The following is a 16,389-nucleotide window of genomic DNA, read 5'->3' as shown; positions in this document are numbered from 1 at the left end:
GTGAGTGTGTGCGTGTGCGTGTGCACGCGCACATGCGTGTGTGCGTGCGTGCGAGTGTGTGTGTGTTCAGTCTTTCCTGGTGCTGTCAGGCTTGGAATTGATCCCCTTTGTCAGCGCAATGTCCGGCCACTAACTCATTCAAGTACAATAGCAAATTATGGGACCGCTATTGACATGTACAATAGCAAATTATGGGACCACTATTGACAAGTACTGTACAATAGCAAATTATGGGTTCGCTATTGATGACCTCTGGGTTGTTGTTGAGGGTAGAGTGGATTTGTTGAAGTTTGTGGTGTGTGTGTGTGTGTGTGTGTGTGTGTGTGTGTGTGTGTGTGTGTGTGTGTGTGTGTGTGTGTGTGTGTGTGTGTGTGTGTGTGTGTGTGTGTGTGTGTGTGTGTGTTTTCGTGCGTGTGTGCGCGCGCGCGCGCGCGCGTGTGTGTGTGTGTGTGTGTGTGTCTGTGTCTGTGTGTCTGTGCGCGGTTGTGTGTGTCAGCAAAAACTGTGTACTACCATCACTCATTCAAATACAAAAGCAAATTGCGGGGACCCTTATTGACTTGGTTGTTGTGAGACCAAACGACTTCATTTGCTTTTCAAAGATTACTGTTTGTGGTATCGGATTTTGTTAAGAGGAGTGGCTGTGTGTTTTGCACAGGGGAATGTGTATGTGTGTGATGGCTGCATTACATAACACTTAGATGACGCTTTTGTCTAAGGCAACTTACAGTTATTTGTAGGCAGAGGCGATTCTGGCCCTCTGGTTGAGTTACGGTCAAAAGTGACCATTTTGAAGCTTCATTCTTAAAGGTACACTGTGTGAGATTTTTAGTTGTTTATTTCCAGAATTCATGCTGCCCATTCACTAATGTTACCTTTTTCATGAATACTTACCACCAGCATCAAATTCTAAGTATTCATTATATCTGGAAAAATTGCACTTTTCATACATGAAAAGAGGGATCTTCTCCATGGTCCGCCATTTTGAATTTCCAAAAATAGCCATTTTTAGCTGCAAAAATGACTCTACTTGGAACATACTAGGAAATATGTGTTTATTACTTAGTAAACTTTCATGTAAAGATCAAATTTGGCAATAGGCAGCCCAGTTTCAATGAGCAGCATAGTTGCAGTAAGTTTTTTGACCATTTCCTGCACAGTGTCCCTTTAAAGGAATGACTATGCAAAGGAATGACGATGCTGTTGTTTCATAATCAACTGGCTTGGGGGCCCCCAAGAGGCTGCCTGCCCTGCTGACAGAACCTGGTGACAACAAGATGCACCTCTTAACATTGATATGCCAGTTGGGGCCCCAAGCACACATTCAGAGGAATGACCATCCCAAAACACGTAACCGTTACGCCAGTGTAAAGAGTGAGCTGTTTGTTGTTCATAATAGATACTGTAGATAGCCTTTATTGCCCCCAAAGGTCAATTTCGTTTTCACCACCATCATAACATGTTACAGACTAGGGCTGCACGATACAGTATATTGAAAATGTATTGATATCGCGATATCACGGCTTGCGATATTGTGGTACCTATTTTTTTTTTTCAATAACAGCCAATTTGGTGAAAAGGTTGAAAAAGGTATTAAAAAGGTTGACATTTTAAGTTGATGCTGTAGCCTATATTAGCTATGTTTTTTTCCGAATAAAAATAAGGTTGGAAATAAAAGATTGCTCTCAGTTGTTTCATACATGATAAAGTGTAGAATGGCAAGTAGGGAAAATGTATGTATATATTAGATATCGCGATATACAGTCATGTTATCGTGTATCGCATATTTTTCTAATATCGTGCAGCCCTATTACAGAGCACATTACATTACATTACATTATATTGCATTTGGCAGACGCTTTATAACCAAAGAGACTTTCAAAAGAGGACATAATCAATCCAACATCACAAGCAAATACAAAGTGCACAGGAGATATACAGAACAACAAGTGCAGTTGCAAAGAGGGGTTCGTTTTTTTTTTTATTTTTTTTATTTTTTTTTTAAGAGTAAATAACGAGTACACACACACACACAAACACACACACACACAAACTAAACTAAACTAAACATCATGTCAGGAGTCTGTCCTGGGGCAAGGCCATGAAGACATAAAGTAAACAACCCCATGATGAACTGGCTTGGGGGACCCCCAGGGCCCTGGTGACAACAAGATGCACCTCCGAACATAGACATAGAGACTTGTCAACATTGTTATTAGTGACTCTTTCACCTTTGAGAACAGAGATGCTTATGTATGTGTGAATCCCCCTAGCTACTTTTATGTGGTTGCCACTGGCGTTGGAAGTAATGAATGAATCGCACAGTCAATTACTCACATTGTACACACACACGGGCGCGCGCACGCGCACACAAACACACACACACAAACACACACACACACACACACACACACACACACACACACACACACACACACACACACACACACACACACACACACACACACACAGGAATTGCATAGGAATTGTACATACTGCACTGTATACTATGTGCAGGCCCGCCGACAGGGGGGAACAAAAGGGTATGTTGTCCCGGGCCCAGGGAGATGGGCGCCCAGAATTGGGTTGTGTGTGTGTGCGTGTGTGCGTGTGCATATGTGTTTTATCTGTGTGTGTGTGTGTGTGTGTGTGTGTGTGTGTGTGTGTGTGTGTGTGTGTGTGTGTGTGTGTGTGTGTGTCTGTGTCTGTGTCTGTGTGTGTGTCTGTGTCTGTGTCTGTGTGTGTGTCTGTGTCTGTGTGTGTCTGTGTGTGTGTGTGTGTCACCCTACACTGAAGGTTAGGGGCAGATCGCCACATACTACACCCGAGTGCAACTATTTCACGACAATAGTCCACAACATAGCCAACCCATGCCTCCTCTGTGGACTGCTCTTGCTCTGGTCAGCCATGCCGGCAGCTTTGAAGACCAATCAAAATGCCCTCCGCAGCAGCTCTATAGCCAATCAGGAAGCCTGTTGTATATTTGCCCCACCTCCACAACCTTTTCCTTTGGGCCAGTGGTTCCTAACCTTTTGTTGGTCTGGGACGCCATTTTGACTCTTTTTCCACAATAAAAAAAGCTACCTGTAGGTTATTAATCCAAAAGATATTTCTGAAAGTCTAAGATTGTATGTTGTGTTTCATATTTATCAGTATTCATTACATTACATTGGTATTTAGCAGATGCCTTTGTTCAAAGCGACTTACAAGGAGCAATTTAAACAAAAACAGGGTAAGGCACAGTGTACAGTTGCAACACTGATAGTATTGTCCTTCAAAGAGTAAAGAAGAGGACAATGCATTAAAAGTAGCAAAAAAAAGTAAACAAAAGACCTCAAGGTGCAGTGTACATCAGTATCATTATTCTTTTTTTAAACCTTGACATTTCAGGGGACTCCGTTAGAATTCCAGACAACCCCACAATGGTGTGCTGAGTCGACCCCAAGGTTGAAAAACACTGCTTTGGGCTGTTTTTGCTCGGCAGTGGCTTTAAAGACCAATCAAATAGCACATCCACTGGCTCTAACCTTGCCATGTATTTGCCCCACCTCTGCCATTAGCCTCTTTTCCTCTGGTTGGCTACCGCCTTTGGAGATTAATCAAAACACCTTCCACATCCCTTTTAACAAATTTGTACAAGTACTCAATAGTACAACCTCAGCCCTGCCTTCATCTTCTCCTCTGATCTGGACCGCTGACGTTTTTTGCTGGGCCCGGACAGTCCCCTAAAAGGGCCCCCCTACCCAACACTGTACATATAATGGAAAGGGCACCCAATTATGGGCCCCCTATCTCCCTGGGCTCAGGACAAAATACCCCTTTGCCCCCCCTGTCGGCGGCCCTGCCTGTGATTATAAAGCTGCCCATTATCAAAAGTCTTTTCTGAAATGTTGGAACAACATGTTTTGTTTTGTCATGAATCACTACTCTTTTATCTTCCTCATGCAGTCATTACAGTATATCACAGAGTGTTTCACACAGCCTTATTGTTGTTATTCTATTATTCCATTGGCAGATCGACTCTGATGACGTCATCACTAAGAATGAGCAGATCTACCTTCTGATTGGTGCAAAGGTGAAGTGTGAGCGAGGCATCCGGGCGCAGCTAAACTCTGTCAAGGGTAAGTGTACAGATCAATATGAGTATAGTATACTACTGTATATGAGTATACCGCTATATGGAAATTATTCTGCAGAATTTCACCATGACTTCTGACTCAATGTTTGACTCTTCCCAGTGTTGTAAATAATTATCTGTATTTATATAAGTATACGCTGAAACCTTGACACTCCATTTTTCTTACTATGTACCAGATTGACAATGATCAAACCAAAAAATAAATAAATATAGTTCTAACATGCTGGTAACACTTTTAACCAATAGTGAAGCGTTCTATGGTGCACTCTATGGGGCTGGTTACAAGTTCACTATAGCAATGGAAGCCTTGTAACTGGGCGAATACACCGGTGGCGACGAGATTAAGTGGCAGAGAAGAGCTCTATCTCAGTTATATCGTGAAGTTTTCCCAAAAAAAAAATGGGGAAATTAACTTTAAACTTCGTGGTGCATTCACGTTATTGCCCGTTTTTCGTGGTTGGGCAACGCTTCCGCTGCCTATTCATTTGAATTGCCCGACTGCTGCCTAGTAACTCGTGGTCTGTATTTTCAGCTCATGTTGTTGCTATGGTTATCCAAGCGTCTGCAGGGGCGGGGAGGGGGTGCTGACAGAACACTGCTGATACACTCGGGACTCACTAATTCGAAGCCCTTTCGGTACTTACGCCTTATGTCATACGACCCTAAACCTAAACCTAACCCTAACCTTAATCCTAAATCTAACCTTAACCCTAACCCTAACCCTAAACCTAACCCTAACCCTAACCCTAACCCTAAATTGCTTGTTTGAAATGTTTGATTACCATGTGACGGTACCGAAAGGGCGTCAAACTCGTGGGTCGCTAGGCAGCAGTCGGGCAATTCAAATGAATAGGCAGCGGAAGCGTTGCCCAACCACGAAAAACGGGCAATAACGTGAATGCACCACAAAGTTAAAGTTAATTTCCCCATTTTTTTCGTGAAAACTTCACGAAATGACCGAGATACGGTTGCAGAAAATCGCTGGAGTGTGCAGCAATAGCAATCTGAGCGATGGAAATGGCAGTCCCTAACAAGCAGAATGATAGCATTCCGACATTCCAATTGGCTGTGGCGGCTGCTGGCGAAGCGCATCGTAGCTCATTTGCATAATATTAAATTAGATTAGATTAGATTCTTTATTGTCCCATAGGGATATTTGTTTTCACATCAGACTGTTCAGTTCCATCAGGTTAGATCTTGTAGTACACATCTCATTTGCTATACATATAGACACCATTTTCACACATAGACACATAAACATCCTCAGACATCCACATACAATACATATACACACATCTATTCATATGCACTCCAATATACACAATATATTCACTCAAGGCCATCTACAAACTGTCGCCTACGTCACTCAAATCGCTCCTAGTCACCTGAATTGCTTTTGCCTCTTCTCTTGCTAGCGACTCAATACAAAGTAAATTGCTTCTGTGGCTGTTATCGCTCATGTCGCGCTTAGTGTATTTGTGCGGTAATATGAGAGTACCGGTGCCTTCTTCTTGGATTCTACATGTGAAGAATTTTCAATTAAGTCTTTGCATCATGAATAAAGGAGACAGTTTAGCTCACTGTCTAGCTGGGTTGCCACACCTTAGTGAGAACAGTACAGTACCGATAATTAACTTATTCCCTTGTCCCAGCATCATAAATTAGATGAAGATGAGAAATCCATGTAGTGGACAAAAAGGCGTCTTTTACTTGGCAACGATTTCATAAATATGTTATTGGCGAGGAGGGCACATGAGACATTTTGTTCCCATGGTGACCTTTGGGACTCTTAAACTTAGCATGGTCCAACCACCAACCTTCCCTCAGTGGACCCCAGTGGTATAACTGTGCTTTAATCTTCCAAAAACATCAAGAACGTTTTAGTCTGGATTATTAAATAATCATGACGCATTGTCTTGGAGCGTATGTGTGTGTGTGTGTGTATGTGCGTGCTCGTGCGCGTGTGTGTATGTGTGTGTGTGTCTATGTCTGTATGTGCGTGCGTGCGTGCCTGCGTGCATGCATCCATGAGTGCATCCATGCGTGCGTGCGTGCGCGCGCACGCGTGTGTGTGCGCGCGTGTTTATGTGTGTGTTTGTACGTGTGTGTGTGTACTGAAGTGTGCATTAGTTAGGCCTAGCTCTCTGAACATGAGTTGTCCATTACTACACAAACAGTGACATGGATTCTCCAGCTCCTGAAAGGGAGTGTAGTGTTTGAGATGTGTGTGCAGGCACATGTACTAAGTGTGTACTCAGTGTACACTTAGTGTGTACTAAGTGTGTACTATATGCATGTACATACAGTATGTGTGCATTTGTGTGTTATATGCCTTAGTGGTGTCAACAATGATCGATTCGGCGATGCAATCCAATGTGGGGAATGGACGATCCAGAATCGATCTGGCAAGTTCCAGAATCGATCCGGCAATTTTTTTAAGTTTCAATTACTTCCATGGATATTTCGGGAGCAAATATATGTTAAATTAAATAAAAGCACTTCAAAAAATTGCAAGACTGATACAGACTGATACAGAAAACAGCCAATAAATTGTTGCTCAGTATCTGACTACTTGTATTGCCTCATCATGACTGATTAAACATTTGCTTGGCTTTCAGTAGAAATGTAATGCATTGCAATGCATTGTAGAATTGGATCGGATCGGATCGCATAGAATCGAATCGAATCGAATCGCTACCTCCAGAATCGTGATCGAATCGGATCGTGAGGGCACCACTAGTATGCCTGCATAAGGACAGCTTCCCCACATTGTAGCTGTTAACTCTCCACGTGTTATGTTGAGTACAGTTACATGCCCAGAGTATTCTGATTTCAAACGCAATATTGTAAGTATTCAGAGTGTTACACTTTAGCCAGAGCACTAACGCAGGAGACAGAGAGATCAAGTTCAATCAGAGGGTTTTATTCAATTCCACAGGGTTACACAGGTGAGTATTAAGGCAACTTAGAAATCTTCTTTTCAGGTCATTAGAGCAAACACAGGATGAAGGTAAGTAACGTAAAGATTCTCTTTTCTTTTCTTCCTCTTAGAAAACAAAACATAAAAGTCTTTCAAAGTCCAAACAAACAAAAAGGGGTAATCTTACGACCACTGACGTAAAGATTCTCATTTCTTTTCTTCTTCTTCTTCTTAGAAAACAAAACATAAAAGTCTTTCAAAGTCCAAACAAACAAAAAGGGGTAATCTTACGACCACTGTGTTTTTTTTCTCAGCAAAGTTCAAGGCAGGAATTCTCAGAGGCAGAGCAGCAGGGTTCAGAGTGTCTGCAAGGAATGTTCATGACCGAGCAACGGAGAGCAAATGACAAGGACTTAAATGGAGATTTCACAATGGACTGGAAGAGTTTGATGAGCTGCAGGTGATACCCCTGATCACCTGCCACGGGGTCTCCCAGGGTGCTTGGCAGGGGCAGGAGCCAGCATGGACGGCTGGGGTTTCCCAGGCCGATTGCCAGGGACTGATGCAAGCTGGCGACATCTCCTGGCAGGTTGGGGCATGGCAGGTCGGGGCATGACAGTACCCCCTCCTCTACGACCGTCACCCGACGGTCCAGGAGCCACAGGATGGTCCCGGCGGAAGTCACGGATGAGGGACTTGTCCACAATGTGGCGTGACGGCACCCAGCAGCGCTCCTCCGGACCATAGCCAAGCCAATCGACCAGGAACTGCACCCCTCTGCCAATCCCGTCGAGAGTCCAGGAGGCGCTTGACCGTGTACACAGGACCATCTGCCAGAAGACGGGGAGGCGGGGGTGGGGGAGCAGGAGGAGACATAGGAGACGTTAAAACAGGTTTCAGCAGAGAGACATGGAAAACTGGACTCACCCTTAGGGACCTGGGCAAAGCAAGCTGGTAGGCCACTGGGTTTATGCGCCGGACTACTCGGAATGGGCCAATGAAGCGTGGTTTGAACTTTTTGGACTGAACACGCAGAGGAAGGTCTCGTGTGCACAGCCAGACCCTCTGGCCCGTCCTGAAGGATGGGTTTGGTCTTCTCTTGCGGTTGGCCAGACGCTGGGCGCGCATCGAGGAGCGCTTCAGGGCTGCCCGGGCCCGTTTCCAGGCCCGCTTACATCTAGCCACCACAGCTTCAGCAGATGGGACATTGACTTTGGGCTGCTCAGAAGGAAAGAATGGGGGTAAGTAACCATATTGTGTTTCAAATGGGCACATACCGGTAGAGGTGGAAGTCAGTTGGTTATGGGCAATCTCTGCCCAGAGAAGCATCTTACTCCAGGACTTTGGGTTCTCAGAGATCACACAGCGCAGGTATTTTTCCAGTTCCTGATTGATCCTCTCTGTCTGTCCATTAGACTGGGGGTGAAACCCTGAAGAGAGACTGACAGTTGTATTAAAGAGAGACCAGAATGCTTTCCAATACCTGGACACAAACTGTGGGCCCCGGTCGGATACCACATCGGCTGGAACACCATGGTACCGGACCACCTCCTTCAGGACGACTTCGGCTGTCTCTTTGGCTGTGGGTAGCTTGGGGAGAGGAACAAAGTGAGATGCTTTAGTGAAACGATCAACAATTACAAGAATCACTGTGTTTCCTTCAGACTCTGGCAGCCCTGTGATGAAGTCCATCGATAGATGCGACCATGGGCGACTGGGAATTGGGAGTGGGCGGAGCAGTCCTGCTGGGGCCTGGTGTGAAGACTTTTGAGTAATGCATATAGTGCAGGCCTTAACATATTCAATAACCTGTCTAGCCATATCAGGCCACCAAAAACGACGGCTGAGGAAGTCTAACGTTCGCTGTTCCCCTGGGTGCCCAACCCAGTGTTCGTTGTGACCCCATTTCAATACCTCAGAGCGCATTGATGAAGGTACATACATGCATCCTGATGGCCCATCTCCTGGGTCTGGTTCCGTCCTCTGAGCCCGGAGGATGGAGTCTTCCAAAGCAAGGCGCACTTGCCCAATCACTCGGCTCTGGGGTATGATGTTCTCTGGGAGAGGGGTCTCTTCATTGCAGTCGTGTTGACGGGAGAGGGCGTCTGCTTTGGTGTTCTTTGAACCTGGTCTGTAGGTAAGTATAAAATCAAAGCGGTTAAAAAACAGTGCCCAGCGTGCCTGACGGGGGTTAAGTTACTTAGCTTCCTTCAGATATTGTAAGTTTTTATGATCAGTTAAAGTGGTAGTTCGCTATTTTAGACATTAAGCCCTGTTTGTGTGACTTCTGGGGTGAAGTAGAGATGTTCTCATCACAATTTTGACATTTGGTGCTGAACGGAGCATTTGGGTATTCAAGACTGCAGCCCCCCCACCTTTACATTGACTCCAATGAAGCACTCAAGCAATCGATCATAAAATGGCATTAAACTTTCGTTTGCAGAGACATGAAACTCACCGAGTGGTCAGAGGTGGGCAGCGATACGTTGGCTCGAAAATCACCGCGAAATACGCTTCCAGAGAAGATATATTCATTATTGTCCGTCTTCATTGATTGTATTGGTTTGACAAGTATTACTCCGCGCGACCGGAAATGGGGGTGCGTTTGTTTACGTTACTATCTATGGTTTGTATGCAAGCTGTAGTTTTTGTAGCCAGTCCCGCTCAAAGATAGCCGTTCTACCTCGCTCCTTGATGTCTACATAAACAACACACTATCGCTACCTACTGGCTGGATGTCTACTGCTATTCAACGGCGTCTGGGGAAAAATAGGTCCGCCAAATGCTAAACAACAACTTAGAAGGCATATTTCGCTGCAATTTTCGGGTCAATTTATCGCTGTCTACCACTGACCACACGGTGAGTTCCATGTCTTCTCAAACAAAAGTTTAATGCCATTTTATAATCGATTGCTTGAGTGCTCTATTGGAGTCAATGTAAAGGTGGGGGGGGCTGCAGTCTTGGATACCCAAATGCTCCGTTCAGCACCAAATGTCAAAATTGTGATGAGAACATCTCTTCTTCACCCCAGAAGTCACACAAACAGGGCTTAATGTCTAAAATAGCGAACTACCACTTTAAGACTTGGAACTGGTGAGTAGCCCCCTCTAGCCAATGCCTCCATTCTTCCAATGCGAGCTTGATGGCTAGTAACTCCCGGTCTCCTGCGTCATACCTTTGCTCGGTGGGCGTCAGTTTCTTGGAGTAGAAGGCACACGGATGGACCTTATCGTCCTGGAGAGATCTTTGAGACAGGATTGCCCCTACTCCAGTACTGGAGGCGTCCACTTCGACCACAAAGGGAAGAGCAGTGTTCGGGTGTCGTAGGATTGGTGCAGTGGTGAAGTGCCTTTTCAGGGTGTCAAAGGCTGTCTGTGCTTCAGTTGTCCATTTGATTTTGGAGGATCGGCCCCGGGTGAGAGCTGTGATGGGTGCTGCGATGCTGCTGAAATTTCGGATGAAACGTCTATAGAAGTTAGAGAAGCCAAGAAAACGCTGTACCTGTTTCAGCGATGTAGGCTCAGGCCAGTCAAGTACAGCTTGCACCTTTACAGGATCCATGGAGACTCCTACCGGAGAGATTTTGAAACCCAGGAAGGATGTGTCAGTAACATGAAACTGGCTTTTTTCCAACTTGACATAGAGATGGTTCTCCAGCAGAAGTTTGAGCACTTGGCGGACCTGCAGAACATGGGATTCAAAGTCTTCAGAGAATATGAGTATATCATCCAAAAACACAAAGACGCATCTGTTGATCAATTCTCTCAGCACATCGTTCACGAGGGCCTGAAAAACGGAAGGGCAGTTAGACATACCGAAAGGCATGACCTTGTATTCATAGTGGCCGCTGGGAGTACTAAAGCCCGTCTTCCACTCATCTCCTCTTCTGATGCGGACCAGATGGTACGCATTTCGCAGGTCCAGCTTGGAGAAGATCTTCGCTCCCTTGAGTAGGTCAAAAGCAGTGGACATTAGGGGTAGAGGGTACTTATTTTTGACTGTGATTTGATTCAGGCCTCTGTAATCAATACAAGTGAAAGCCCATTGGGAAACTCCAACTCCCATTGTCATTGTGACACAGCACTCCACAGCACACAAGTGAACACTGCACACTGCACACAACGAAATTGCATTTATGCCTCACCCGTGCAAGGGGGCAGCCCTCAGTGGCGCCCCATGGGGAGCAGTGCGGTGGGACGGTACCATGCTCAGGGTACCTCAGTCATGGAGGAGGATGGGGGAGAGCACTGGTTGATTACTCCCCCCACCGACCTGGCGGGTCGGGAGTCGAACCGGCAACCTCGGGGATGCAAGTCTGACGCCCTAACCGCTCACCCATGACTGCCAAGGACGTAGGCCACCATCTTTCTTGGACACAAAGAAAAATCCTGCTGATGCAGGGGATGTGGACGGGCGTATCAAACCATTACTGAGACATTCCTGGATGTAGTCCTCCATCGCTTTGGTCTCAGGCACGGACAGTGGGTAGAGTCTGCCTCTAGGAGGCATGGTTCCTGGAAGGAGGTCAATAGCCATATCATAAGGCCTATGTGGGGGGAGAGTACAAGCTTTAGTCTTAGAGAAAACATTGGCAAGATCATGATATTGTTGGGGAACAAGTGTGAGGTCTACCTCTGGCAATTTTGAAGTTGTTCTTGAGATACATTCAACAGTAGCTCCATATGCACCATGGGGTTCAAGGCCTTTACTTTTGCATTCCTTAGAACATGCAGGACTCCAAGATAACAATGTTCCTTTTCTCCAGTCAAACTGTGGGTTGTGGGCTCTAAGCCAGGGGTAACCCAACACTACAGTTTCCTTAGGTGATGAAATCAGAAAAAACCTACAGGACTCTACATGATTATCCACTCTCATTGTTATCGGCTTGGTAACATATTCAATTTTACCTGACCCTAAGGGTCGGCCATCTAGAGCCTGAATGGAGTATGAAGAGGGACTCACCTCAATGGGCACTTTGAGTTGTTTGGCCAGGGTAATGTCCATTAGGTTTTCTTCAGCCCCCGAATCTACCAGTGCTTGGACCGATGTGTTGCCATTGGGTTGGTTCTCCCACTCAAGCGTTACTGGGAGCTGCAACCGTGAGGTGGGGTGAGAGGACCTTGCTGCTCTGCTCACTAGAGGTCCTCGCTGTCCTAGTGAGCTTTGCCTTTTCCCGAAAGCTCGGGGCATTTGTCACGGAAGTGACCGGCCTCTCCACAGTACAAGCATAGGTTCTCTCGTCTTCTTCTGTCCTTTTCTTCTTGGGAGATCCGAGACCGTCCCAGCTGCATGGGCTCCTCTGCATCTCTGCAAAGGGGCTGGTTTCTCGATGGATTTGTTTGGGGGGCTACAGAAAACTGGAAACCGGAGGTGCGTTCTCGTCTGCGCTCCCGAGCTCGCAGGTCTAACTCAGAGGTGAGAGCAATCAACTCTTCCACGTTACGCCCCCACTCTCGGTTGACAAGAGCGTCTTTCAGGTTGTCTTGAAGCCCATGGTAAAAGGTGGCCATCAGGCAATCTCCCTCCCAGCCAGCTTCTGTAGCCAAGGTGCGGAACTCGATGGCATACTCTGCAGCAGACCGCTTGCCTTGCTTCAGCTGAAGGGGACACTTGGCTAATTCTCGTTGGTTGGTGGCGTGCCCAAAGACTGCTTGGGCTTGGTCCATGAATTCAAATGCGTTGTGGCCAAGTCTTTCTCCCAGAGCGCTGTTGCCCACACCAACGCCTTGCTTGACATCAGTGTAGTGATGTATGCCACCTTCGACTCTTCGCTGGGGAAACTGCTGGGGTGTAGTTGGAAGGACAAGGCGCATTGAGTTAGGAATCCGCGGCAGGCATCAGGGTCTCCATCAAACCTCTGAGGTGAGGGGTACATCTGGGCGCGGGCCTGTGGCTGCAGGGACTGGTGAAGGTGAGGTTACTGTGGCTGGAGCTGGGGTTGGCGGTGTGATGTTGATCCTGGCCACCGCTTGAGTGAGGGATTGGAGAGCGGTGTTCATTCGGTCCATGGTTTGTGCCATCTTTTGGACGCGTCTCTCTTGTTCACCGTAGGCATCTCCCATTCTGCTCACTACTGATCGAAGATCTTCAGTCTCCGCAGTGCTCATTCTTGGCTCGGTCATGCTGTTACACTTTAGCCAGAGCACTAACGCAGGAGACAGAGAGATCAAGTTCAATCAGAGGGTTTTATTCAATTCCACAGGGTTACACAGGTGAGTATTAAGGCAACTTAGAAATCTTCTTTTCAGGTCATTAGAGCAAACACAGGATGAAGGTAAGTAACGTAAAGATTCTCTTTTCTTTTCTTCCTCTTAGAAAACAAAACATAAAAGTCTTTCAAAGTCCAAACAAACAAAAAGGGGTAATCTTACGACCACTGACGTAAAGATTCTCATTTCTTTTCTTCTTCTTCTTCTTAGAAAACAAAACATAAAAGTCTTTCAAAGTCCAAACAAACAAAAAGGGGTAATCTTACGACCACTGTGGTTTTTTCTCAGCAAAGTTCAAGGCAGGAATTCTCAGAGGCAGAGCAGCAGGGTTCAGAGTGTCTGCAAGGAATGTTCATGACCGAGCAACGGAGAGCAAATGACAAGGACTTAAATGGAGATTTCACAATGGACTGGAAGAGTTTGATGAGCTGCAGGTGATACCCCTGATCACCTGCCACGGGGTCTCCCAGGGTGCTTGGCAGGGGCAGGAGCCAGCATGGACGGCTGGGGTTTCCCAGGCCGATTGCCAGGGACTGATGCAAGCTGGCGACATCTCCTGGCAGGTTGGGGCATGGCAGGTCGGGGCATGACAGAGTAGAATACTAGAATATTCTCTGTACACGTGCAAAGCCGATGTCAGCATCAGAATTTTCCCAAAACAGGGCCACATTTGGAATTAATAAAGCGTTTAGCAAACCGCACATGGTCACCATTCAATGAAATTGGAAAGTTCGGTAACACTTTATTTTAGGGATACATCTATTAGCATTAATACATACAATGTGCCTGTATAAGTAACTTACCATTGACATTACCAATTTAATCTTAGTAAGGACCTAGTAGGCCTTAGCGTTTGCTTAGTACCTGCCTTACAAGTTACTTATGCATGCATTAACATTGTATGTATTAATGCTAATAGATGTATCCCTAAAATAAAGTGTTACCGAAAGTTCCTTGCATGCACTATACTTTGCCACAGAGTTAATGGTGGCAGTATTTGGTTTCACGCACATAATATTTCGGAACTCTTTTTAAACTGAATACTGACAATATGCCATTTGAGACCAGGGGTGCATTTCTCAAAACCATAGTTGCTAACTATGTTAGCTACTTTGTTGTTTGCTATACAATTTCCCAATTACCCAAGTTTCTAACTGGCTCACAACTACACTTTCAAGAAATGCAGCCCAGAATATTGAAATGCCTGCAACTGTGCTCATTGCCTTAGTCTCTGAGGAATTCAAGGGCATTACTTCTGTTTTCCTTTCGTGTAGCCCTTGTGGGTCCTGTGGGTCTTTGTGCAGCAGTGAGGTCAATTCAATTAGCTACTCAGCCAGTTGATGTAGTTAGAGCAGAAATCCATCCATCCAGCTCAGCCTGGCTGTTGCCAAACATCAAGTGCGATACACAATGGCCATTTCTAGCTATAGTCTGCGCCCTTCGGATTGTGTCAGCCTAATTAGTCACGCCCAGTGATTGGATACTCTTTGGTGAACATTGAGAAATGGCCATAGTCTATAAACAATCTATTCTTTTTATCGTTGGGTAGGTTGATCTAAAAAGATTTAAGGGGACTCTATTGAAAATGAGATGGCACATCTCAGGAGGCACTCCCCGTAAATAAAGAAATGAATAAAGAAATAAATAAATAACAAATGTGTAACCTGTTTGAACGGCACAGAGAGTCAGACTTAGAAGTGTGCTGTGCACAAATGTCCTGCTTATGACTACTCGAACACTGATCTCAAACTGCTTGTGTGTGTGTGTGTGTGTGTGTGTGTGTGTGTGTGTGTGTGTGTGTGTGTGTGTGTGTGTGTGTGTGTGTGTGTGTGTGTGTGTGTGTGTGTGTGAGAGAGAGAGAGAGAGATTCTCAAAGGCCTCGTGCAGACACCACTTACTTCCTGCCTCTCTCCCAGAGCTTCCTGGACATTAGAGTTGCCCCGGCAACAGAACTCTAGCTATTAGCTGATATAGAGCAGGATATACCCAAGAGATAGGCTACTTTCTTTCCGTTGTCCTCCTCTGTGAGAGAGAGAGAGAGAGAGAGAGAGAGAGAGGAGAGAGAGAGGAGAGAGAGAAAGAGAAAGAGAGAGAGAGAGAGAGAGAGAGAGAGAGGAGAGAGAGAGGGGAGAAAGAAAGAGAAAGAGAGAGAGAGAGACAGAGAGACAGACAGACAGACAGACAGACAGACAGACAGACAGACAGACAGACAGACAGACAGACAGACAGAAGGTGTGTATATTTTGAATGTGTATCCAGATGTATCCAGAATTTGTATTTGAGAATTGAGTAGCCTATGTTTGTGTTCACTCTATGTACTGTATATCTAGTGTGTTATATAATAATGTCGGTAACACTTTAGAATAATGGATGCAAAAAAGCATTATAAAGACTTAATAAATAATTAACTATTGATGAACAAAACATTAACAAACATTTGTAAATGACTAGGAAATGTAAACAAATGCTTGTAAATGACTAGGAAATGCTATGTTAATATTTTATATTTATCAAACATTTACAAGTTGCTTGTAAATGAATAAAATACTCTGTTATAAGGTGTGTAAAATCTTGCATATATCATTTGTAGATATGTTATAAAGCATTAATAAAACTTAGTTAATAATAAAAACATTTGTTAATGTTTTATTCATCATTAGTTAATTATTTACTGAGTCTTTACTAAGGAACATTATTATAAAGTGTTACCATAATGTCAATGTTTGTGTGTGTGTGTGTGTGTGTGTGTGTGTGTGTGTGTGTGTGTGTGTGTGTGTGTGTGTGTGTGTGTGTGTGTGTGTGTGTGTGTGTGTGTGTGTCTCCAGAGAGTGAGTGTGTGCCGGAGTGGGATGGCATCATCTGCTGGCCTCGAGGGAGACCGGGACAGCTGGTCTCTGTCGTGTGCCCCGACTACATCTACGATTTCAACCACAGAGGTGAGACGTGTGTATGTGTGTATATACATATCTGTGTGTGTATGTGTGTTCTGTCACCCAGTCTCTCTTAAAGAATCTCTCTCTCTCTCTCTCTCTCTCTCTCTCTCTCTCTCTCTCTCTCTCTCTCTCTCTCTTGCTCTCTCTCTCTTATTTTCTTTTTAACAGGCTTTCACATGTTTTTAGAA

At 45.3% G+C, this 16,389-nt stretch overlaps 1 protein-coding gene across 1 annotated transcript in view; it reads left to right on the top strand.

The window, feature by feature from the left end:
* The window catches only part of pth3r (parathyroid hormone 3 receptor), a 49,980-nt gene that overhangs the window by 8,570 nt on the left and 25,021 nt on the right, over positions 1-16,389 (top strand). The window contains 2 exon segments of the mRNA XM_063220970.1: positions 4,016-4,121; positions 16,094-16,204. Of these exon segments, the coding sequence (XP_063077040.1) occupies positions 4,016-4,121; positions 16,094-16,204 (217 nt within the window).

This window comes from Engraulis encrasicolus, chromosome 17, assembly GCF_034702125.1.
Source record: "Engraulis encrasicolus isolate BLACKSEA-1 chromosome 17, IST_EnEncr_1.0, whole genome shotgun sequence".
Classification (NCBI taxonomy): Eukaryota; Metazoa; Chordata; class Actinopteri; order Clupeiformes; family Engraulidae; genus Engraulis; species Engraulis encrasicolus.
Note: the sequence above shows the minus strand (reverse complement) of the source record. Positions and strands in the feature narration are given on the sequence as shown.